At 50.0% G+C, this 22502-nt stretch overlaps 7 protein-coding genes across 7 annotated transcripts; 3 read left to right on the forward strand and 4 right to left on the reverse strand.

The window, feature by feature from the left end:
- Window positions 1-4660: 4660 nt before the first annotated feature.
- On the forward strand, window positions 4661-6247 carry TGAM01_v202536 (epoxide hydrolase 1; the record flags this gene model as incomplete). The annotated part of the gene is made up of 2 exons (XM_018804981.2): window positions 4661-5088; window positions 5167-6247. The coding sequence occupies 2 exons, from the start codon at window positions 4661-4663 to the stop codon at window positions 6245-6247; spliced, it is 1509 nt and encodes a 502-aa protein (XP_018661705.2).
- Window positions 6248-6490: 243 nt separating this feature from the next.
- TGAM01_v202537 (hypothetical protein) lies at window positions 6491-7627 on the reverse strand (the record flags this gene model as incomplete). Its single annotated transcript, XM_018804982.1, has 1 exon — window positions 6491-7627. One exon carries the CDS (start codon window positions 7625-7627, stop codon window positions 6491-6493), a length of 1137 nt encoding a protein of 378 aa, XP_018661706.1.
- A 770-nt stretch (window positions 7628-8397) lies between these two features.
- On the forward strand, window positions 8398-10066 carry TGAM01_v202538 (26S proteasome regulatory subunit N7; the record flags this gene model as incomplete). Its single annotated transcript, XM_018804983.1, has 3 exons — window positions 8398-8856; window positions 8979-9787; window positions 9868-10066. The coding sequence occupies 3 exons, from the start codon at window positions 8398-8400 to the stop codon at window positions 10064-10066; spliced, it is 1467 nt and encodes a 488-aa protein (XP_018661707.1).
- Window positions 10067-10527: 461 nt separating this feature from the next.
- Window positions 10528-12040, reverse strand: TGAM01_v202539 (aminotransferase class I and II; the record flags this gene model as incomplete). The annotated part of the gene is made up of 2 exons (XM_018804984.1): window positions 10528-11579; window positions 11650-12040. 2 exons carry the CDS (start codon window positions 12038-12040, stop codon window positions 10528-10530), a joined length of 1443 nt encoding a protein of 480 aa, XP_018661708.1.
- A 2328-nt stretch (window positions 12041-14368) lies between these two features.
- TGAM01_v202540 (hypothetical protein) lies at window positions 14369-17912 on the reverse strand (the record flags this gene model as incomplete). Its single annotated transcript, XM_018804985.1, has 5 exons — window positions 14369-15695; window positions 15851-15955; window positions 16007-16247; window positions 16298-17378; window positions 17427-17912. 5 exons carry the CDS (start codon window positions 17910-17912, stop codon window positions 14369-14371), a joined length of 3240 nt encoding a protein of 1079 aa, XP_018661709.1.
- Window positions 17913-19495: 1583 nt separating this feature from the next.
- On the forward strand, window positions 19496-20020 carry TGAM01_v202541 (hypothetical protein; the record flags this gene model as incomplete). Its single annotated transcript, XM_018804986.1, has 2 exons — window positions 19496-19688; window positions 19746-20020. The coding sequence occupies 2 exons, from the start codon at window positions 19496-19498 to the stop codon at window positions 20018-20020; spliced, it is 468 nt and encodes a 155-aa protein (XP_018661710.1).
- Window positions 20021-20265: 245 nt separating this feature from the next.
- TGAM01_v202542 (hypothetical protein) lies at window positions 20266-22200 on the reverse strand (the record flags this gene model as incomplete). The annotated part of the gene is made up of 1 exon (XM_018804987.1): window positions 20266-22200. One exon carries the CDS (start codon window positions 22198-22200, stop codon window positions 20266-20268), a length of 1935 nt encoding a protein of 644 aa, XP_018661711.1.
- Between the last annotated feature and the right edge of the window lie 302 nt (window positions 22201-22502).

Below are 22502 nucleotides of genomic sequence, written 5' to 3' on the forward strand. Positions count from 1 at the left end.
CCGCAAGGTGTGTGCAAAAGAAAAGGGGGCAGCTTTCCAGAATTTGGTATAGCCACCACTGCTCGCTAATAAAGGTCTGACTATCAATTACCCTATTTCAGTTCGCAGAAGCAAGATCGCCCTAAGAAATTGGCAGTTAGCTCAATAATCCTTCATAAATTTCAAGCCTTGGGGCGAAATAGAGAGTAGCCATTGCCAGGCCTCTCGTCCATCCACCGAGGGCTATGTTTTGGGTACATGTGGTACAGTTGCCTTCCCCACCTTCTGAAATAAGGCCGTTGTGTCCAAGACATTGTGCTCGCTTAGACCGGTGAATGTCCGGTAGAAGAGCTGGACCAAACCAAAATCTTACATCAAAGGAATTAGACAGGCATGCAAGCTCATCTCCGTCATATGGCCGATGAGTAATAGAGAGCAACAACGTCACAAAGCTCCAGCGTATCGGAATTAAAGCCCTGGTCGACAAGGATAATGCGGAGGACAATAAATTGGAGCTAACTTTAAACCCCCCGAACGTTGAATCCCTATAGTATTTCATGTCCATAAATGGCCATTCTCTCCGAGACATCTTGCGTATTCCATTTAGTTGGCGCTTGGAGAATGGCGATGACTTTCAAACTACGAATACGCCTTGAGTCTCTCCCTCTCAAGCCACCGATTCCCATAGACTTGCTAAACATGATGACTCATGGAAGAATGCACAGTTGCCGTTCCGCACGCTAGCAGTAGCTCGCGATCACCCTAGTTAGGAGGGGCCTTTGAAAAGCGCAAAGAATGCGGAACGTGGAGGCTGAAGTTGTGGTCCCGTACCAGCGTTCAGGTAACACGATGCCGTGGTACTACAATACTAGCAGTGTTAGTATGACTTTACGACGCGTGAAAGATGCAGTGGCAAAAAGTTTTGGAAACAATACTGGGGAGCATGCTCGTGTGTGGGTAGAGACTTAGAAGACAAGACGATCAGGGTTACTGTTTGTATGTTTCCTCTCTCTTCTTGATTGGAGGGCCTATTCTAAGAAGGGACCCGATTTTTACTTTGTTTCCTCTCTTGATCGCCTTGATTCTTATCCCACTGGCGTTCGTACAAAAATGCTACCGTTTCATCCCACATGAAAATCTCGAACAAGGCATTCGGCAACCTCTGTGTGCCTACTGCAAGTACGTATGGATCGAGTATATCATCGGCACCAGGCGGACTTCAACTTTGCACTCAGTTGGCTGTGGGGACTGAAATTCCACTTTCCAGCCCCATGATTCAATCCTTGTCAAGGCAATCCAATGCTGGGGCAGATCCGTATTGACGGCTGCAGGGATCTTGATCTTAGTGCTCTCAGCTGGGTGCGGGATAGCGACCACTTGCTGACTACCAAGATCTGGTACCGTCATCCTTTAGCCGCAGCGGTCGCAGTAGCTAGCCAGAAGTAGAAACAAGCAGTGTCTTGTGAAGTCGTAATAGCTATGTATCTTGGATCGACAGCGTCAGGCACGGCGGCACATGTAGATCAAACGAACTGCCATCCGGAGAGGTTGCAGCGGGTGGATCCAATACATGGACTCATAGGCACTAAGTGTCGACTCATAATGAAAGACGCAGTAGCCTCTGCCAACCATGTGCATGCGATTTAGGTGTCATCCTCCAGTGCGACGGTGTGCGTTACCAGGCTTCTACTGTCTATAGTAACCGAAGGCATGTTGATAGATACTAGGTACTCCTTTACACGTGTGGAGTGGGAGCGAAGCGAGACCCAAGATTTGGAATCCCCAGTTGGCCTATTCCGCAAACCGGGTTGGGAGCAGTATCACTGGTATCTTAGAGCCAACACAGACGATCCGGATACCGATCGGAAGCGGCTTCTATGGAAACACCGCGATGGGGCCAAGCCTGTTGTTTCTATCGTCAGTAACACTAATGCAAGCCCGTGGCAGTACCCCGTAGCAATACCCCGTAGCAATACCCTGTAGTAATATAGGTAGTTTCTCTTTACCGTCCTCGCGGTTTAGAGCATGCATGCCCTGGCGCCTAGAATTCGGCGGTACGAAGCGGAAGTGGTCAATGGAGTCTCTTAAAGGTATATACATGGGTGTTAGACAGGGGTGGCCTCTGTGCCTCGTCTTATATCTAGCCCTGGGATATGCATTTTTATTAGATCACGTAATATTTTTTATTAAGATACAATCGTCAAGAACCAGTAAACGAGCACTAAACTAGGTAGTTATCTATTAAATTAGCTGCTTGTATATGTCTTAAACATACCTCATGCGTCATAGTCCAATCTTGACTAGCCTCACTTATACAAGTACCATCTCATCTCACGGGAATCTCTTTTGCGATTATCCATGTAGTTACCAAAAGCATCTGGCCCCCAAGTCACCACACGATTCATGTAAGCAGTGTATTTCCCGATTAAACAGATTTACATACATACTTGCACTCGAGGCAACATTGAGCGGCGCCACTATCGCCACTACCCTCCTGTAGAGCCAACTTACCCGACGCTGTGCATGTAGGCGAAGGGGGCAGCCGAGGCTGAAACAGGTGGTATGCGTAATCTATTCCTTCGATTGCAACTTTTCAAAATCCTGTTTGGCGTTTCTTTCGAGATAGGCTGTGGAAAGATAGTCGGGAGACACAAGCGACTTACAACCGGTAGGACGTTGGGTCCCCGCACATACTACAACTCCTGAACGGAGTGTCGCCGATGAACTCCTACACCCGTGGCCATATAGCTAATGAGAAGAGAAATCAAGTTGCTCGATTAGCCTTTCTAGCGCTGTCAAAACTGCTCCATCACTACTAGAACACGAGTGCAACTGCCGCTTCACAAGGGTTCAAGGGGGAAGCGCAACGATGCATCTGCTCCATCTGCTCCATCTAACTCCGCCCTGTAACGCACGGCCTCTCCTTGAACGAAATAGCAAACTCATTTTCCATCATCATCGGCCTAACTCATCCACGGTTTAGTTTGGAGGTCACACCTCTCACCTCCCGCTCAACCCGAACCCACAGTTGGACCTAGTTTAAACCTGGTCTCCTAATAAGCCTCCTCTTACAAGTCGGTGATACTGCTTCTACTGACACCTAGCAAACTTGGAGAGTCTAGGAGCGGTCAGCAAGATCGTCCTTCCTATCAGCTCTCTTCTCTTGGGTGCTTCTCCTTTGTTCCCTTGCTGCTCTTGCGTTAGTGGAGTGCGGCTGAAGGACTTGGCAGAGTTCAGCCAGACGGTCTTAATTCCTCCGTCCAAGATTCCAAGATTCCAGGATTCCAAGATTTGTTGATTTGTCCTACCAGGCATTTTCGGCACTTTGCTTCCCGGCACACGAGTGCTCAGAGTGACGCGGGGGTTGAGGTCGGCCAACTTTGCAGCAACATACGCGTACATTTAGATAGTAAGCAGCATGTGCAGCTTTTTTGGCGTCTACTCGCATTCGTATGAGAGGTACCGAATAGCCGCGTACAGTAGCATTCGCCGATATTTCGCGGCTCGTTGTTTTGAGATCGCTTAAATAATTGTCTGAGTAGTAGTATTTGCTGCTGCACAGTACTCTACTTGTGAACTGGCCAGGATACCCAAAAGCGGTAGTAGTAAAAGTAATAGGATCTAGCACAAAGAGCTCCAGCAATCTGAATCCCTGTGGATACTTGCCCTTGAATACCTACCTATCTATCTGAAATGTTTAGTCCTTTGCGTTGCTAGTGTGGTTTATTTATTGGGCTGCATATACCTAACTGAGAGCAGTAATCCATAATTTGGGGAATCGTGCTTCACCAAGCCCTGGCAGAAGAAGCACCGGGGACCCCTGGCAGTATATACGCATACACGTATGCAGTCAATCGCTTAGCACTCTTTCTCCCAGCTATCCTAGACGCTGAGACAAAAGTAAAGACTAAACATGTGTACTGCATCCGTCGTAACCTCGTATGGGCCAACAGGGTCAAAACCCAGCCGGCTATCGCTCCCAGTCTTTCGTCCTTGTTCTCCCCTTCAGCGTGTATCGACTATTCAGGCAATTAGTGGACAGAGCGGCCCTAAGTGGGCAAAGATCAACACGGCCCGATCCCTGCGCCTTAATGCTAGTAACGAGTGCCACGATAGATCTGGCATTTCACATAAGACGCCCTACTAGGCTACTACTACTCCATCCACTTACTAATATCCTTGGAAACAAGTTGGAAAATACTACTAGCTTGAAAGTTCTGAGACATTTGAGACATTTACAAAGCATTGATTGGTAGCAAAAGAACCATCACAAGCGGCTAACAGAGCAGCAGAAGCGGCCACTTACTCCGTAATCGTTGGCAAAGCATACTACTTTTGTACCACTAGCATCAGCTGAAGAGTCCCGAGAGACTCTGTCATTGCTACAAATACCCTCCTGTCGGAGTACTCCTCCCTAGTCATATTGGGGTGCGCGGGCTGATATCCATACACCTTTCCCGATTCTGGAATGGTTGGCGAGACGCGTAGGCCGAATGGCAAATGCAGACATACTTGTACATACATACAGCCCCGATGATGATTATCCTATCAGATATAGGTGTTACGCATGCTGGTCACATTCAACCAAGGTAACATCCTGAATCAGTAAGGCGAGAATATTGGGACCGGCCCGAGAGGGGAGATAAGGAGAAGAAGCTGTCTTGCGTAGGCCTATATATTAATGTTCAATTACCTTACCATCGGAACCCAAGTCAAGAAAAGCCAAGAGTCTGGTTCACACGCTTTGTCAATTGTCATATTCAACAACACATCACTTTGTAGGATACATCACATTTCTTCTTGCCTCTTACTTTTAATCTTACTTTTTACATTCTGTGCTTTCCCTTCTCCTTCTCTTTTTCTTCTTCACACAATGGTTTTGATCAAGCGTCATGGCCTGCTACCAAGCACGGCCGACAAGAAGGCCATCAAGCCATACACAATGGCCTTCCCTAAAGCCGAGTTAACTCGCATGAACACACTTGTGGAGCTTTCCCACATAGCAACTCCAAACTACGAAAACACCGGCGCCGACAAGTCCCAAGAGTTTGGCGTAACACGCGACTGGCTCGTAGCCGCCAAGGAAAGATGGCAGAATGGTTTTATCTGGTATGTGGTCTCATCAAAACTACTGTTAAAAAACCAGGAAGTTTTTAGAACAAGTATTGATAACTTTATTTGCCATAGGGAGGAGAGAGAGAAGCTCGTCAATTCTTTTCCAAATTTCAAAACAGCGATACCGGCTCCTAATGAAGACGGCTCTCCAAGTGATGTCTCCATCGATATCCACTTCATGGCACTCTTCTCTAAGAAGAAGGACGCGGTGGCAGTACTCTTCAATCACGGCTGGCCCGGATCTTTCTTTGAATTTCTGCCGCTTTTCAAGCTGCTGCGAGAGAAGTACCCTGATGAAGACAGCCTGCCGTACCACATCATCGTGCCATCACTCCCAGGGTACGGACTATCTGACGCCCCTCCGATGCACCGAAACTTTACAGTCACCGACGCCAGTTACATGCTGGATCACCTCATGTCCAAAACACTTGGATTCAAGACTTACATCAGCCAAGGAGGCGATGTGGGATCCTTCATATCCCGCTACAACGGCTACAACTCTCCAAACTGCAAGGGCGTCCTCATCAACTTCTCTCCAGTCCCAATGCCGGAGGGCGCCACCCTCGACGACATTGACGAGGAGGATAAGATTGCCATGAAGAGATACGAGTGGTTCGTCACGGGTGCTGTATCATACATGGGGATGCATGCCACCAGGCCGTCTACCGTCGGACTGGCTATAGCGACCAGTCCAATTGCAGTACTCGCCTGGATTGGCGAGAAGTTTCTCGACTGGACTGATCCGGCTTCATTCCCTCCAAATTCTCACATTGTCAACCAAGAATCAAACAACTCCACAGCTTCTCCCTACTCTATCGAGCTGATGGACGAGGCCATTGCGGGAGCGGCTCTATACTTCCTGACTGGATGCATAGGAACGTCATTGTACTGCTACCGCCAATTCTTCCCTCAAGGCAGAGATGCAGCCACCTCAGTGCAGAAGAAACTCTACATTGCCAAGCCGAAACTCTTTGGCTACTCCTTTTTCCCTTGGGAGGTCATGGGTTCGCCAAAGGAGTGGATTGCTGGGAGCGGTGACATGGTATTCTTCAAGCGGCACCCCAAGGGAGGCCACTTTGCCCAGATGGAGCAGCCAGAGGCTATATGGGAGGACGTGGTGGAGTTTTTGCAGTTATTACCGGCGGATTCATAATGTTTTTGATGATGGTGGGTGGCGTATTGCGTTTGGCTTAATGGTGTTCTGATTTCATAAATTCGGTTAGATATTGTACTCTTTGCTCATCGCTTTGTTCTAGAAAAGAATCAAAATTCCGCTTTTCAACATTTATACGTTAAGAACGTGACTTGGACCTAACATCGTATAGTCTAGTCATGTGAAAATGCCAATGCCTATAGCTGTGATATATCAAGAAGGAGAATGTAAGAGAGAAAGAATTCAGGTCCTACCACGGAACCCGCCATCTATTCCATAGTCTGCGAGACACAATCCATGAACCGGGGACATCTCCCCATGGACCAAGCCCCTTCTGAGTTTCGCCATCTGCCACAAGACTTCCATGTCTACCCCAAACGGCGTTGCTCTCGGGAGAACCAAGGGCCCTGGTGGCCTTGACAATCTTTGATTGATCGAAAACTGTTTCCATTTGGAGATTGCTTCGTTTCCAATGAGAGGATCCACAACTTCGAAAAGAATGGCCTTGCTCTCAGGCGTAGGCAGAACCTCCCCAAACACCACGACCCCGTACTGCTCCAGCTGCTCAATAGGAGATAGGGACTGATATTCTGGATCGAATTCCTGCTCTGGACGAAGAGCAACTCGTAATGTTCTCTCCAGCTTCCGCTTGTTTCCTCGGCCGCTCACCATGACAAGATCGCAACTCCGTATCGGATCACTGGGGGTCTCGACATGTATAGCGGCCTGCTGCATCCACTTCACAAAAGGATGCATGATTCCCCACCAAATGGCGAGATCCGATAGGAACATGTTGAAGTCAAATCGGACATAGCGGATATGCGTCCAGTTGAGTAGTCCGGGATCTGCGCCGTAGACGTAATCATCGCTGAGGTCTTTGGCTTCTAGAAGATATGGCCAGTCTTGGATGCGCGAGTTTGCATCAAGCATTGCACGGAATCCCGGTCCAAACGTTGTCCCGGACTCTTTAAGTATAAGGAGATCCATGGCATTTGTAGGCGTTTTCGGCATCTCTTTCTGCGCTTCAGTATCCGGCAGAGGCTTATCAGGAGGAGTCGTATCCGCAAAGTGAAGAGTGTCGATATCAAAGTTGAACAGAATCCACGGTGAGGAATCCAGCACAATTGGCCACACCTCGTAGGGCCACGAGGCCAGCTTGTGATTCAAAACAGTCCGGGCTTCCAAGTATTGGTAGTGACTGTTTAGGATGTGACGAGATTCCCGGTTGATGTGAAGGGCAACGGGAGGGCGGGCGGTGCTTTTAACACTCCAGAGCCCCCTTCCAACTCGACGAGGGATGAGACCAACAAGACGAGGCTCTATGGTGTCGAGCCATATCTTTTCGCGCAGTTCATAGGGGAGTTGAGAGAAGTTGACCATGTTATCGGTAGATATAGTAATGCAGATGAGATGGACAATGCAGCAGAATACGAGGCTCAATTACGCAGATATATGCGATACTTTAAGTGAGAATATGTTTTTGTGTCGAATTGAGTGGCGGATGTGGAATATAGATATCACATCAGGCCATACGTGTCATTTGATGTCATTGATAGAATGTCACCAAGAGGCTGGGTTAAATGCGAGGCACCCAAGTCTGACAGTTTGACAGGGATGTGCCTGAAGTAAGCCTCAATGCTACAGACCAAGTGGTTAAGACGCAGCCTAATCTCACTTCATCCAGCAAAAGAGGAAATAAAGGCGAAAAGGAAATGCTTGGGAGATTTGATTATACGCAGATTGGTCACGCAGGCTATTTGAGGCTCATCGAGATACAGAACGACGTAATAGCTGGCAAATCCCCCCCGTAAACTGGCTTGGCTCTAGGGTAGGCCATCCCAGCTGGCATCAGTTTCCATGCAATGTTGCCCCTCCTTCAGGCGGATGAGGTAATCCAGAGCGCCTGAACTGTAGGCGCTTCAGTGGTGCGTGTCTCGCTGAAGCCTTGCGCTGAGGCCACTAGTCTCCAAGCGGCAAGGTGCCAGCCCAGTGCCTCGCCTGGAAGCTCGAATCGAATCGCAGCTTCGTCATATTGCTCTGCTCAATTATACCAAAACAACAGCTGTCTCTCCCAAACTTCACATTCACTCACCTCACCAGTTTCTCGACTTCAATCCGCCCCGGACCTCGATAGAGCTGTCGTCGCCATCATGGGCGCAGATCCGCAATACGTCAAGTGGCCCTTGCTGCCGCTCTCCCAGCACGTCTTCACCCTCACAAATGCCTACGCTTCCAAACAGGCCCAGCAGGCCGCCGCCAAGGCCCTGCAGGATGCCATCTCTCAGGACAAGATGGCGCCCTTCTACCGATACCTGGCCCATCCGATCGAAGGCATCCTGAATGCAGTGGGCGAGAGCAGCTCCTCAGCAGCGGGTAAGCCTCCGAGCCGGAAATCGAGCCTGGTGGGCATGGTGGCGACCAAGGCGGCACCTGGGGCAGCCAACCTGCCGTGGGACGAGGATCTATACAACAAGCTGAAGGAGGACAATGACAGAGAACTGGCCGAGTTCCAGAAGGAGCAGGATGAAGCGGAGGAGCAGGCTGGCGAGACCGAAGTCATGGCTGCCAAGGGCAAGCGGGCAGACTTTTGGGCTCGAGTGGGCGACAAGGTACGGATCCATTCCTCTGACGGGCTGTAATGATGCTGCAACCGTCCACTTGGGGAGCTTTGAGCAAGAGAAAATACTGCAGGCTTGGCGAGCTGATCTGAGCTGACCACATCTCCATGCAGGACAAAGCAATTGCCGAGTTCGAAAGCTTATTTGAAAAGACTGGCATCCTGGGCACCAAGATCGACCTGGTCCTCGCCACGATACGCATGGGTCTCTTCTACGGTGACAAGCCCCTCGTCAAGAAGCAAGTCGAGCGAGCAAAGGCACTCGTCGAGACCGGTGGTGACTGGGACCGCCGCAATCGCCTAAAGGCCTACGAGGGCCTGCACCTCCTCACCGTCCGCGCATACAACACCGCCGCGCCGCTGCTGCTCGACTCCCTCTCCACATTCACCAGCTACGAACTCTGCACCTACTCCAACCTCGTCGTCTACTCCGTCCTCGCCGGCTCCGTATCCCTCAAGCGCGTCGACTTCAAGTCCAAGGTTGTCGATGCCCCCGAGATCAAGGCTATCATGGGCGATGGCGAGGACAAGCTATTAGCTCTCAGCGGTGCCCTGAGCGCTGGCCCCGGCGCGGATGACTCCATGGGCGATAAGCTCCCCAAGACAGCCACCACCACCGCGGTCAACCTGACGACTCTGGGCTCCAGCTCCGACCAGCCCGAGGCCGAGATGGCCATTGATTTCAGCCCCCTTGCTCTGTTGGTCAGCAGCCTGTACAACGGCAACTACAAGACCTTCTTCCAGTCCCTCGCCTCGGTTGAGGAGCAGTTCTTGAACCACGACCGCTACCTGCATGAGCACAAGAGCTGGTTCATCCGAGAGATGCGTCTTCGTGCGTACCAGCAGCTGCTGCAGAGCTACCGAGTCGTCGGCCTAGAAAGCATGGCAAACGACTTTGGTGTCACTGTGGACTTTTTGGACCGGTAAGTTGCAACTTTGCTGCACCAATCGTCTTGATTTCTTTTTTCTCTTAAAGCAAATGCTAATATAAATCTGTGAATAGCGATCTTGCTCGATTCATCGCCGCTGGCCGCATCCCCTGCACCATCGACCGCGTCTCCGGCAAGGGCGTCATCGAGACCAACCGACCTGATGACAAGAACAAGCAGTACCAGGATGTCGTTCGCCAGGGTGACCAGCTGATTACAAAGCTGCAAAAGTACGGCCAGGCTGTTAGACTAAGGGGCAGTGAGAGAGCATGAGCAATTGTAATTGGGGAAGGTGATGATTAAGTATTAGAAAGACAGAGCGGAGAGAGGTAGCCGTAGAATTTTCGTCTTCTCCTCCGATACATTAAGAGAGAGAACAGAAACAAAACAGAATCATCAAACGTTGTTCCCTATGAGTGGTCCGTCATACAAATTTACATGAAGTGATTACAGCAAACGAAAGAAGAAAATGTGATTCTAATCACAGACTCAAGTTTGAATATGTTTGATCTAGTGGTGTGGAGTGTTTGTCACAAAAGTAGGCCATCTTCTCTATATACCTAACAATAAGAGCCCATATCTATCGATTTCTAAGGAGATTATGCTATATCCATTCCGCTTCACACTTGAAGACGCCACAACAGGAAATTTCCAAGTATTCGCTCACTTTTCCCAATGAAAAACACCTCTACCTCCTCTTGACGTGCAAAAGAAAATTCTTTACTTCAGAGCATTTACCTGTACTTGTCCATAAACTCCTTGTGGAACTTGGTGATTCTGTCAACCCACTCAGTTCCGGGAGCAAGGAAAGTGGTACGGAAGTGCAGGGTGCCCTCCTTCTGTCCGAAGCCGCTGCCGGGGATGACACAGACGCCGGTGGCCTCGAGCAGTCTCATGCAGTAAAACTCGTCAGGCGTGCGGTTCTCAGACTTGGCAGCTTCAACAGCCTTCTGGGACAGGTTGATGGAGGGGAAGAGATACATGGCGCCCTGGGGCTCGCCGCACTCGACACCCTCCATCTGCTCAAAGGCCTTGTGAAGAGCATTGGCGCGCTCACGGAGACCGTTGGCAACTGCGTTGTACTCCTTGTCATAGAGCTCGAATGAGGGCTCGCCAGGCTGGGGAGGGTTGACCATGAGCTCAACAAGGCACTGGGCGATGACGGGCGCGCAGAGCATGATGGAGACAAATTTGTAGATGGCGGCCTCGACCTCGGCGTCAAATCCGACCAGCTCAAAGTAACCACCACGGTGACCGCACTCGCCAACCATGCCCTTAGAGATACTGTGCAGAGAGGCGAGTTCGACATCATCGTACTTTCCGGGGTTCTCTTGCTGCAGCTTGCGCAGGACACCCTTGAAGCTGTGGAACTTGCCAATGAAGACGTTGGTCTGGTAGACCTCGTCGGCCATGATGACGAGCTTCTCCTTGCTGGCGAAGTCGATCACAGAGCGGACATCTTCCTCGGAAAGGGAGGCTCCGGTAGGGTTACCGGGGTTGATGACGACAATGGCGCGAACGTCGACGCCGTCAGCCTTGGCCTTGTCGTATGCTCCTCGGATGGTGGCGAGGTCGGTGGCCCAGGCCTTGGATTCGTCGAGGTAGTAGGGAACGCAGGTGGCGTCGAGGACGGAGAGGGTGGCGGTGTAGAGAGGATACTGAGGGATGGGGACGAGGACACCAGACTTGTCGGACTCGGAGAGGATGTGAAGAAGAGTGTTGACTCCGGACGAGGCACCGGCAGAGAGGTAGATGTGGTCAGGGTTGGCAGAGAAGCCGTCTCGCTCTAGAGAGCCACAACGTCAGTAAATCAGATCCAGACCAAAACTCTCAAATGTGAAGTAAATGCCACTCACTCTCGAGGAACTTGGCAATGCTCTCCTTGATAGCGTACACACCGCTGCTGGCGCTGTAGGCACCAACAGAGCCGCACTGCTTGAGCAGCCACTTGGCACGCTCGATGACGTCGGTCTTGTAGCCAAGATGGTTGATCAGGACATCCTCCTTCTCCAGCAGATTGGGGAACTCGAGTAGACTGAGCACCTGGCGGAAGAAGGTGATGGGCTTCTGGTCCAGCTGCTGGGGGTTGCCAATGTTGGCCGAGACGATCTTGTCAAAGGGCAGGCTGGTGTCGCCCTTGTTCAGGCGCGCACGCAGCTCCTCCGACTTGACGGCGAGCTCACCGCGGACGGCATATTCGGCGGCGCGGACGTGTGGGTTGATGTTGTTGATGTTGAGGCGGCCCATTTTCGCGGTCGTTGAGAATGATCGAGGAACAAGTCTGCGATGGTGGGGTTGAAGTGTTCTAGATGGCGGGGTGGAAAGCGTGAGCAAAGATCGCCGATAACCGGCGCTTTCTAGATCTTTTTTTTTTTCCCGTCAAGTTAGCAAGAGATCTAGATAAGGGCCAAAGAAAAAAAAACACTTTCAGAAATGATGGGGAAGAAGGCAGTCTGATGGCGGGGGAATTTAAAAAATTGTGTGGAGCAGCTCTGCGTCGTTCTTATGCGTCCAGCGCCATGGAAATTGTCGGCTGATGGCAAAGGAAATCCACGGGATCTACGCGCTTGCAGCAGCCGCTTTGGTCCAGGCCCGTAAGCCGGGAAGGGCTTCACCACCACGCCTCATCTGGCATATCGTGACACAGCGGAACCAAAATCAGCGCATGAGTCGCTCCACGCCTCGCCTGTCGTGCTGTCCAGATTGGTCAAACGGCGAGGATGGCTGCGGCATTTGTTGCTTTGGGACAGCAAGGATGGCCCAGACGCAGCCTGGACGCTGTTGGATATTGCAGATTCGTCATGAGTCGTGGTAATGGAAATCGAGCTTCCCCGGAGGCTCTAAGCTAGACAGAGCTTGTGCTGCGTTCCATCGAATCCGTATCATTGCCGTCGCACTATAACCCCCTTGCTCGGTGTCCGTTTGGAGGATTCGCAATTGAGGCGAAATGCAGCGAAGAGCGCAACCAAAGAGAGATGGAACCGTGGAAGAAAGAACAGCCGAAGAGAGAGACTTCAAAAGAATCTTACCTGATATCCGGGAGGCGCCTAGCAGCAGTCTCGCGCCCGGCAGCGCTTTGCTGCCGGCCAACAGAGCTCTCGACATAATGCCCAACTTCAACGATGGCGATGCTGTTGATGAGTTGTAGAAAGAAGAAATTCCAAAATCCACAAAGACTGCGGAGATAAAGCTGGAGCGCTACCAGAAAAGCCAAAAGGGCGGATGCTTTTTTTTTTTTTCGTTGGCTTTTGAGACCGACTTCGTTCGTGGCTTTCCCCCTACATCACTTGGGCTGCAGTCTTTATCAGTTGCTACATAACAGGCTTACATACTCCATCAAAACCTGCTGCGTGATAGGGCCGTTGAATCCTCCGTAAGCTAAATGGACATGGTAGAAATTGCGAATTCCTGTGCTACAGTGTCTCTGTCAGCGCAGAGCTGATGCACATCTACTCGCTCATACCGGCGATGCTGGAATTACGGCGCTGGTATTTTTCTGATATCAGACCCCTGCGCAGTGGCAGCGGTACCCCTGGGGACCCCTAGTAAGAACCTTGAAGCTTACTTGAATTAGCTGGAACAGAGCGAAAAGTAAGCCGCTATCGGCGCGGCACGGCCACTGTAAAGCTTCCATGGATATGGCGCCGCCTCAAACACTCACTAGAATACGACGGGTACGGATATCCACCTCCATCGGATCTTCGGCAACACTTTCTTCCGGATCAAGCATCCCGCCATACCAGGAATTTACGCTGCTATCGCGATTATGTCGAACGACATCATTTGAGCGTCCAAGGTATCGACAAAATGGCCAAGAAAGGTGAGTTTTGCGCTTGCTTGCTCCAATCGGACCTCGGCATCTTCCCTTGCAAACCTACACACAGATTGAACCCAGCTGACGTCCACTGCAGCAAAGGCGAGATTGATCAACGTCCGGCTCATCTCCATGGCCATGACCGGCTTCTTCTATACCTTCAAGCGACCCAGAACAAGTGCCATGATGGGAATGCTGAAATATGACCCGATAGGTACGAGTTTAATTTCCAGTCAGCAGCTTTCACATCAGGTTTGCTAATGGCGCCTCTTTATTAGTTCGAAAGAAGGTCCTGTTCTTAGAAACGAAAAAGCGATCGAAATGAAAGAAAACGATTCCCCTTCTCCCCCGAGCGGCATCGATCCCACCGTACGGTCAGGGATTGTCAAGATAATGATTGGGTTGCGGGCCGTTCGGATATTTCAGAGCCCGCAGCTGTGTATATGTACAACATGAAGAGCATTTCTGGAGTTCGAGGGTGGGCTGGCACTGCGCTCGATGCGCTAGAGAGTCGAGATATATATTATCTGTTTCGAAATCAAAAAAAAGCAAAGAAATTCACTCTCAACACATTTCTGCTCAAGACGATTGCTTTATGTGAAAATTGTTAGACTATGAACAATAACAGATTTGAGCTACTTATTAGAGGGGGTATTCCCGGTCCAAAATACAATTCTATAATACAATTCTAAAACACAATTCTCACAAAAATACCATTTATCTACATCTGACCCGTTACCGATCTCACTTCTTCATTAGGTTTACTCGTTCATATAGCTTATAATTTTGGACTTCTTTGCGTTCTGGTAGCTGGGGTTATCGAGCCGCGAAGTTATCGTGTTGTCCTGGGGACTCTCTCGCTTCTTACTGGTTAGCTGAATGTCCCTTTCGAAATCGGCAACAGTCGGAAAGCTCCAGTCATGTCGAACCATTCTAGAACATATTTCAGCAACCATTTGTTTTGATGAAGCGCTCGCTTTACCAGGAGAGCCATTCGAAAGATCTGGGGGCTTGTTCTGGTCAACCTCTAGCGTACTAGACTGGATCTGTCCCTTGAGAATAGACTTAAGCTGCGTAGTTTCACGACGCCGCTTTTGCTCCTGCATCACTGTTGGTGGAGGTGATGGCGAGCTCTCTCTCGGATCAGGACTATGGACAGTGACTTTGCGGAACGCACCATCATCCTTCGCCGCTGGTCGGTTTTCTACCCCTCTGCTTGACTGAATGGTAAATGCTGACGAGTTATTGTCCACCTCGACAGTTGGCTCTGGAGCTCTAGCTACCAGTTCTTGTTGGATCCATTCACTCTCTGTAGCTAGATAGCTGGTTGACGACCGAATAAGTTCGCTGATTTCCACAAGCCTGTCGATCTTCTTCTCACAATCATTGGTAGGTGAGGTTTGTTCTTGTATTGTCTTCAGCTGCGCTCGTGCTGCTTCAACACTTTGGATCTCTTTGAACCATTGGTTACGAAGTACTTCGTTTCTTTGGGCTTGATGTTCAAATTCTTGGAGTTTGCGAGTTAGCCGTGCAACAGCCTCACGTTCAATTTCTAGAGCCGCCTGCAATTCGTCGCTTTTGTCATTATTCTTTGTAGCAGATTCCTTTTGCTCTTCGACATGAGCAGCAACAACTTTGGAAATATTTTCGCTTTCAACCAGTAGCTGCGATATTCTCTCTCTCTCCTGCCCAAAGCCCCGCCCCAAAACGTCTCGAAGCTCAGTAGCAGCACTGCGAATCAATTTAGTGGTATCTTTGTCAGTGTTAAGGGCTCTAGAGATTAGTGTATCAATCTTCGTTGTGAAGCCTTGATGCACCTGCTCAAGCCGACTCTCCATATCATCCAGCTTCGCCTCACGATCCAGAAAACGCTGTGTCAAGCCTTGTAAGTGAGTGTCGGTGGTGTGCTGTTGGCTTTGCTCGTTGTCAACTAAAGCGTCGAATTTTTGCCCGATGTGCTCACAGATATTTTCTGTTTTCTTTAAGCCGCCGCCAAGTTCCTGAACTTGTTTGATGAGGCCCTGGATCTGCACGCCATTGTCTTGCTTATTTTCTGCCCATCCACGTGCAAGTTGAAATGCTTCTCTTCTGAAATCATCAAGATTCTGTCGAAAGGATGACTCTAACTGCGTTATCACATTTGAAGAATCTCTTTGCCCGCTCTCTAGTGAGAAAATAACTGGCGAAAAACTGGTTCTTGTGAGATTGGGGTAGCGCTGCAAAAAGATGTTGTGGAATCTCACCTCTTCATGATGCTCTCTTCGACGATAGCTAGCTCGACGGCGAAGTCATCTCGCGAAAGCATATTACCCACGGCAAAATTTCCACCATTGATCAAAGCATCTAACCTGCTTATATGTTAGCTTCTCTCTTCAAGCTAGCAAAGCACATTGAAATACTTCGAATTCAGCATGTCCATCATTCCTGTGCTTTGCCGAGCATCCAATTGACGTTGTTCGTTCTGTGTGGTATGATGCGCCATCAAAGCTTCTACTTTGGCTTCCAATGTTCGAACGCATTCTCGTGCTACATTCATTTCTTCTGTCTGAGCACGCAGAGTATCGGCAAGTTGCTTCTCTTGAGCCAATAATCTTTCCTGATGGGCTAGCTTCTCCTTCAGGACGGTTATGGCTTGATCCTCTGTTTCTTTGTCAGCTATACCCTGATTACACTTTAGTATGGAGTCTCACTCTGTTGGATATCTTTATCCGCTTGCACGCGATACTCCTCAAGACACTGCTTCATCTCTGCGCGTTTCTTCTGGCTAGCTTCCAAAGCCTTGTCAACAGCGTCCGAAGCTAAAGTTTTAGCCGCCTTGTCTTTTCGTAATTGATCCAGTGTCTCTTTACAGAGATCTCGAGAACGAGAAAAGAGATCTTGCTGTTCTTTGATGGCATCATTAAGCCGTGATCGACTTTCTTGATGTTTTTCTTTCAGAAGATCTGACCGTCTCTTTTCTTCAGATAGCTGCTGGCGCAAAGATTCAAGATCCGAGATCATACTCTTGTTGGCTCCAAGGATACGGGTGTCTTCTTCGAGCAATTCCTTGTAAAGCTTCTCAATTTCGCTGAGTTTGGCATCTTTCTCATCCAACAACGCACGCGACTTTTCAAGCTCTGTTTCTTGATGCTGCATATCGCCACGGAGCCTTTTAGCCTCTGATCGAGCTTCCACGTATGCATCATGGTTAATGTCGAGACATTGATTCATATATTCAGACATATGAGTCATGACTTGAAACTGTTTCGCGGCTCTCTTTTTGGATATATTGCTGCTCGCAACTGAGCTTGATCGGTGGCGTGGTTGTTGCTTACGGCACCTCTTTTTAGATATATTGCTGCTTGCAACTGAACTTGATCGGTGGCGTGGCAGCTTCTTACCACTTTTGGTCGAGGCACAGGGTATTGGTTGGATCAAGGAGTCCTTATGGTGTTGACTCCGTGGTTTGGGATAGCTACGGTATGTGGGAAGCTCCAGATCGCTGCAGATGCTGGGCGTTGAATGGCGTTGTTCGTTTCTACCCACTGACTTTGCTTTAACATGCTGTTGTGATGGGCGATAGTTGTTATCTTCTGTGGGAGGGGTCATTTTGTGCGTAGCGGTGGATAGAAGCTTTTGATAGCGACTAAGCTCTGGAGAAGCTGTATGTTCTGGAGGTGACAATAGCCTTGTACCCTTATTTGTTTCCTCAGCACTCTTTGGTGAGACGCTTCGAGAACCAGCCGACTCTTTGGTATAGGAATGGCCTGAAAGAATGGGAAACACTGGCTTCTAGAAAATGTCAGATACCATGTCATTCTCTTCTATGTTGCAACGTACAGGTACTGGTAGCTCAGCTATCTTTGGTACACCGGAGCTCATGTCAGTTGGTTTGCTTGGAAGACAGAGCTCTGGCAAGTCCAAAGGCGAGGCGGTGGGGAAGGGAATCGTAAATTTGTCTTTTGGTGGCGAGGTAAACTTCTTCTCGAGTAATTCGGAGACCAGTGCAGTAGCGGGCGTTGCAGGTGATGCACGGCGAGGAATATCGCTGAACTGGCCGGGACGAGGTTTCTCTCGCGGTGGAAACGTGAAACCCTCTGCCAGTGATTCCTCGGAAATGTCTTCTCTATGCTCAACGCTACTCTGAGGCCAGAATCTAGAGTGGCCATCTCCAGTTGTCTTGGGGGAACCTGGCCCCGGAACATGTTGAAGCTTGTCGTCGAGGTCTGGTTCTTTGCTCATCCACGTAAAGCCAGGATTTCTTCTACCAGACGGCGAGCTTCCAAGGCCATGCCCAGAGCCTTGAAGTCTCATAGCAACAGTCATTGAGAGTGACGGAGAGTGGCTTTGAGAGTGTAGCGTTCGAGACTGTGACGTACGGGCTTGGCTGAAGTGGACGAGCTTGATGCGTAGAAAGACACCGCACGATTGAAAAGACAAAGGATCTCGATATTGCTCTACAAGATCTAGATTCTGGGACAATGAACGATTTAGAAAATCATTTTCTGGTTATAAAATTGTATTTCTGTGGTCAAGGCGGTCAATTGTGGCTAAACGAGTCTATCTAGGCAGTAGCTGGAGAGGGAAAGAACGATGCGCCTCCCAGTTTTGATAGCGGTCATCGCCAGAATACAGCAATGGTTCAACACTGATGAACGTAGATTTATTCTGAAGTGTATCAACCAAGCTGCTTTTGTGTATATATCATTTGTTGATAAGTGATTAGATAACATCAAAATGACACCACTACAAAATTGTTCCCTCTGGCCAACTCAGATGTAACAGATGCCCGGACTGAAACAACCATGTATAAATAGCAATAGTACTTGGCGCAGCTTATCAAATCATCAAAGAATGCTAAAATTAGTAATCTAGAATATTGCTGTTGTAAACTGGATGTGATGATAATCTCTTGCTATCAATCTTGGTGCCATAGTTGAAGCTTGAAGCGAAGTCTTCTGCGTGCCTTGGGCGCTTCACCTGAAGCAACTGAAATCTTGAGACGCCGCAAATAGTCGGCGTTTAAGATTCGCCTCGCGGTCGCTTCAAGGTCGTCAGAAGCCGCACGTCTCTGTATCCAATCCGCTCCATCTGCATTATACAAAGCTTCACTGCTTCAGGGTCCTCATGCCGCTAAATGGCCAGCGACTGAAGCTACCCCTCTAGAACGGGAAATCGAACGACCCATCACCCACATCACCCACATCACCAATATCACCTCTGGGCCTTCTCAATCTCCATAAGCGCGATGCACCAGCATCCCCGAGTCACAAAATTAGGTCCCTCTTAGTCTCACATTGTCACGGAGCCGTCACAGACAAGACCCGTGATGGCTCTCGCTCGTTGGTGCGCTGAGGTGAAGCCAGCGACGGCCAGGTTGCGCTCCCGTACACCTCATTGGCCACGACCCCTGCACGAGCCGTTGGCGCCGGCGCTTGTCTGGACAGGCGAGGCCAATCACGGCGACGCACTGCCAGCACTCTCTGATATCCAGGCACAGGAGTCACAGCAAGTCTAGCCAAGAGGTGCGCGAAATGGGGCGCGATGAGCGTTGGAGGGCGGTAACTGATACTACATGGATCGCTTTCCGGCATTTGGCATGCAGGAACTTGTCGCGGAAATAGCTGGGCAGAAGTGGATGAGGAGTCGAGGCGAGAAGAAACGAAGGCGGCAATGCCTAATAAATGCTGGGCTATGGCGCTGCATATCTCCGGTTTGGACCCATCTCCGGTCCTGACGTCTGAGTTTTGCATCTTGTAGATTTTTATTTTTATTTCTGCTTTCGCTATCTGCTTATTTTGAAGACTTCTCGTACGATATACTTGACATCTCATACGACAACCTCGAAGATTCGTATGACATACAGACGCCTCATACAAACATAGCCGCCAAACCTAGGGCATACCATCATGGCGTCCCAAACCTCCGCCTACTTCCCGCTGGCGACGGACAACTCGTGGCAGGGTCAATCCGGCAGCATCACTCCTCAGGATGGAACGGATGCAGGCGCCGCGGGCGACAGCTCTGCCAATTCCATAACCCTCTCGACCGGAGCCCTGGTGGCCATCATCGTCGTGGTTGTAGTCGTCATCTTGATCGGTGGTAAGCAGATGTTCCATATTCCTTGGCCAAATTCCTCCATATGCTCATACAAGCTAGTAACAACCGCCTCCCTCTTCTTCATTGCCAAGAAACGTGAATGGACCATCAAAGAGACTATTCGAAGATCAACGAAAAAGGTGGCCACTGCTCTTACTCCAAGGCGATCCGAGTTTCCTCGCTCTGTCAAAGGCTCTACCCGCTCCAGTCGCAAGGGACGAACGAAGCTCAACGACGACATTCCGCCAACCCCGCGACTCCGACCTGAGGACCTGGAGAAGGGCCTGGCTCGAAGCGAGAGCAAAGCCGTTGGACGTAGTTCTGGTGGAAAATAAGTGCGAGGAGCTGAGCGGTGCGTTTATGTCTGTGTGTTTGGCTGTGGTCGGGCGCGTGTAGGGAGGATATGCAGTTCAAGCGCAAAGGATTTGGACGGGAACGGTCAATGGCGAAGGCCTTTATTTTTTGCTTTTTTTTTTGGATTGATGAAATTATGATTTCGCTCACGGGCGTTCCGGTGTATATACATATATATCCTTTTCCTCTTTTTTTATTCCTTTTCATGTTTCAAAATTCATGGGTATCACATTTTTCTGAATGTGTTTGAGCTGGCGCTTCGCCTTGACTTGAAGTCTCGCCTCCGTGGAGCTGGAGCCTCTTCTTCTTCCTGTTGTTGCTGCTGCTTCTTCTTCCTCTCTGGCACAAACGTCACCTGTCTCTCTCCACGAACTTCGCCACGGTCCGCCTTGTTGACTCGCGTAGATTTATGTTGTCTTGAGCCCAATGCAGAGTCCTTCAGTGGTCGGCCCTCATTTTGCGTTGACGAGATTCGCATCTCCACACCATCCTTGGGCTTAGAGATAGGTTCATCCTCATCGCTAGATTCCTCGTCAGAGTCTTTGCCTTGGAAATGAACTGATCCATGCTTTGCCTCCAGAGCCTGCTGAACAGCAGTGCTGGGGTTGAGAGCCTTGAATTCACCGCTGTTCTCGTCAACCATGAAGTCTTCGTCTTCGAATAGCTGTGTGAATCGCTTGTCTCCCAAAAGACCAGCATTGGTATCAACCTGGCTTCTGTTCTCTTGCTTCTTGAGAAGCTTGTCGACAAGTCTTTGATTGACCTTGACCTTCTTGGTGCCTCTGATGCGGCTAGAGCGCTCTTTCTCAACCTTGTCCTTGATGCGCTTCTGCCTCTCGTCTTCAAATGCATATGGGTTTGCGATGAGTCTGGCCTGTTCATACAGCTTAGAAGCCACAAAGTATCCGTGCATGTATGGTCGCAGCAAGTTGGTCTTTCCAATCAAGTGCGACAAGCTGAGCTGTTTCAGTTCTGGCAAAGTCAAGAACTTGTAGTTGTCGTATGTCTCGGTGCGGACCTCTTCCGCCATCTCTTCCACCATGTTATCCAAGAATGAGCACCACCTTGGCGCTGAGCCCAGCTGGGGTACGAAAAATGCGTGCTGCTGCTTGCCCTCGTTGGCTGTCAGCAGCATGCCGGTGTTTTTACACCAAGCCACGTCGTTGATATCCACCACAGGTTCAACCGATGTCCATGGGTCACCCGAGGCTTCATCCCAGATTTTAATGATGCGCTTGTCGGCCGACAAGATCTTCTTCTCCTGTGAAGATGTCGTCATATGTATCAGCTTCTTTACCGGGAAGCCATAACCGTGGTCTTTCTTGAGCAAGGGAGTAGGGCGACGAAGGTCGAATAGCTGGATCATGCCACTTGAGCTGCCAGTCGCCAGTGATAGGCCCGACGGATGGAAATCCATTGTTGTGACACCTCCTTCATGGCCGGAAAGTAACGCAACCCGTGATCTTGAGCGGGGATCCCAAAACTCTACTGTGCCTATTGATGTGCCAAAGGCAAGCAGATTGTGTGTATCCTCAGCGATGGCTGCGCAGTTTACACTGCCAACATTGACGCCTCCTTGTAGACCACCACCGAATTCGTCGTCTCCTCCAACTTCGATCTGATAAGACTTCATAAATCTTCCAAGTTCCAAGTTCATGCGAAAAACTTCTCCTTGGCCATCAGCGTCGATACCAACAGCCGGAACGAGAGCCTCAGTAGAGTGTCGGTCGTATACCAGGTCTCGGCCATATCTAGGAATGCGCACTTCATAGTGACAGCCCATGGGGGTGTGGAATTCGAGCTTTCGATCATTCTGGAGGTGGAGAGATTTGGTGTAGTCGGTAGAGAGTAGGACAAAAGTCTCGTTGGTGGAAGTCGTGTGTCTGGCGAAAGAAAGAGAGAGCTGTGGTAAGTTGTGTACGTGGAACTGGGGCTTATATGTGCCCGTGCTCATGACCCATTCGCCATCTTCACTTATACGAACACACTGGCTGGCCTCTTCAAACTCAAAGTCTTGCAGAAGCTCGACGCGACTCTGGTATTCGGCATCGTCCTTTAGACTGCGCTTCCGGCGGCGAGAAAGCCAGTCTGGGAGAGGGCGCGCAGTGGATGCGCCAGAAATGGTGTAGACGGGGACAGTGCCCGGATTGGACAGCTTCATGGCGAGGGCGGAGAGGATATATATCACAAGATACAATTTGGGCCTCCCTCTGGCGAAAAGTGTCAGTGTCGAGGTAAAAGAATCTTCTGCCGCCGCGCAGGCAATTGGTCTAACAAAAAAAAATCAAGGTGAAGAAAAAATGCGGCCCCACCTCGGTGAGCGGCCAACCGCCCCCACACAAGCAATGCACTCGCCTGACCGAGGACTCGCCAGCCAATCGCCAGCAACGCGCTGGATCCAGCACGCTCCGGACTCCCTGGACACTCCCAGCCCACTGGCCCGGCGCTGTCAATTCCGAGTTC

Source organism: Trichoderma gamsii (assembly GCF_001481775.2).
Source record: "Trichoderma gamsii strain T6085 chromosome Unknown Scaffold_6.2, whole genome shotgun sequence".
Lineage (NCBI taxonomy): Eukaryota > Fungi > Ascomycota > Sordariomycetes > Hypocreales > Hypocreaceae > Trichoderma > Trichoderma gamsii.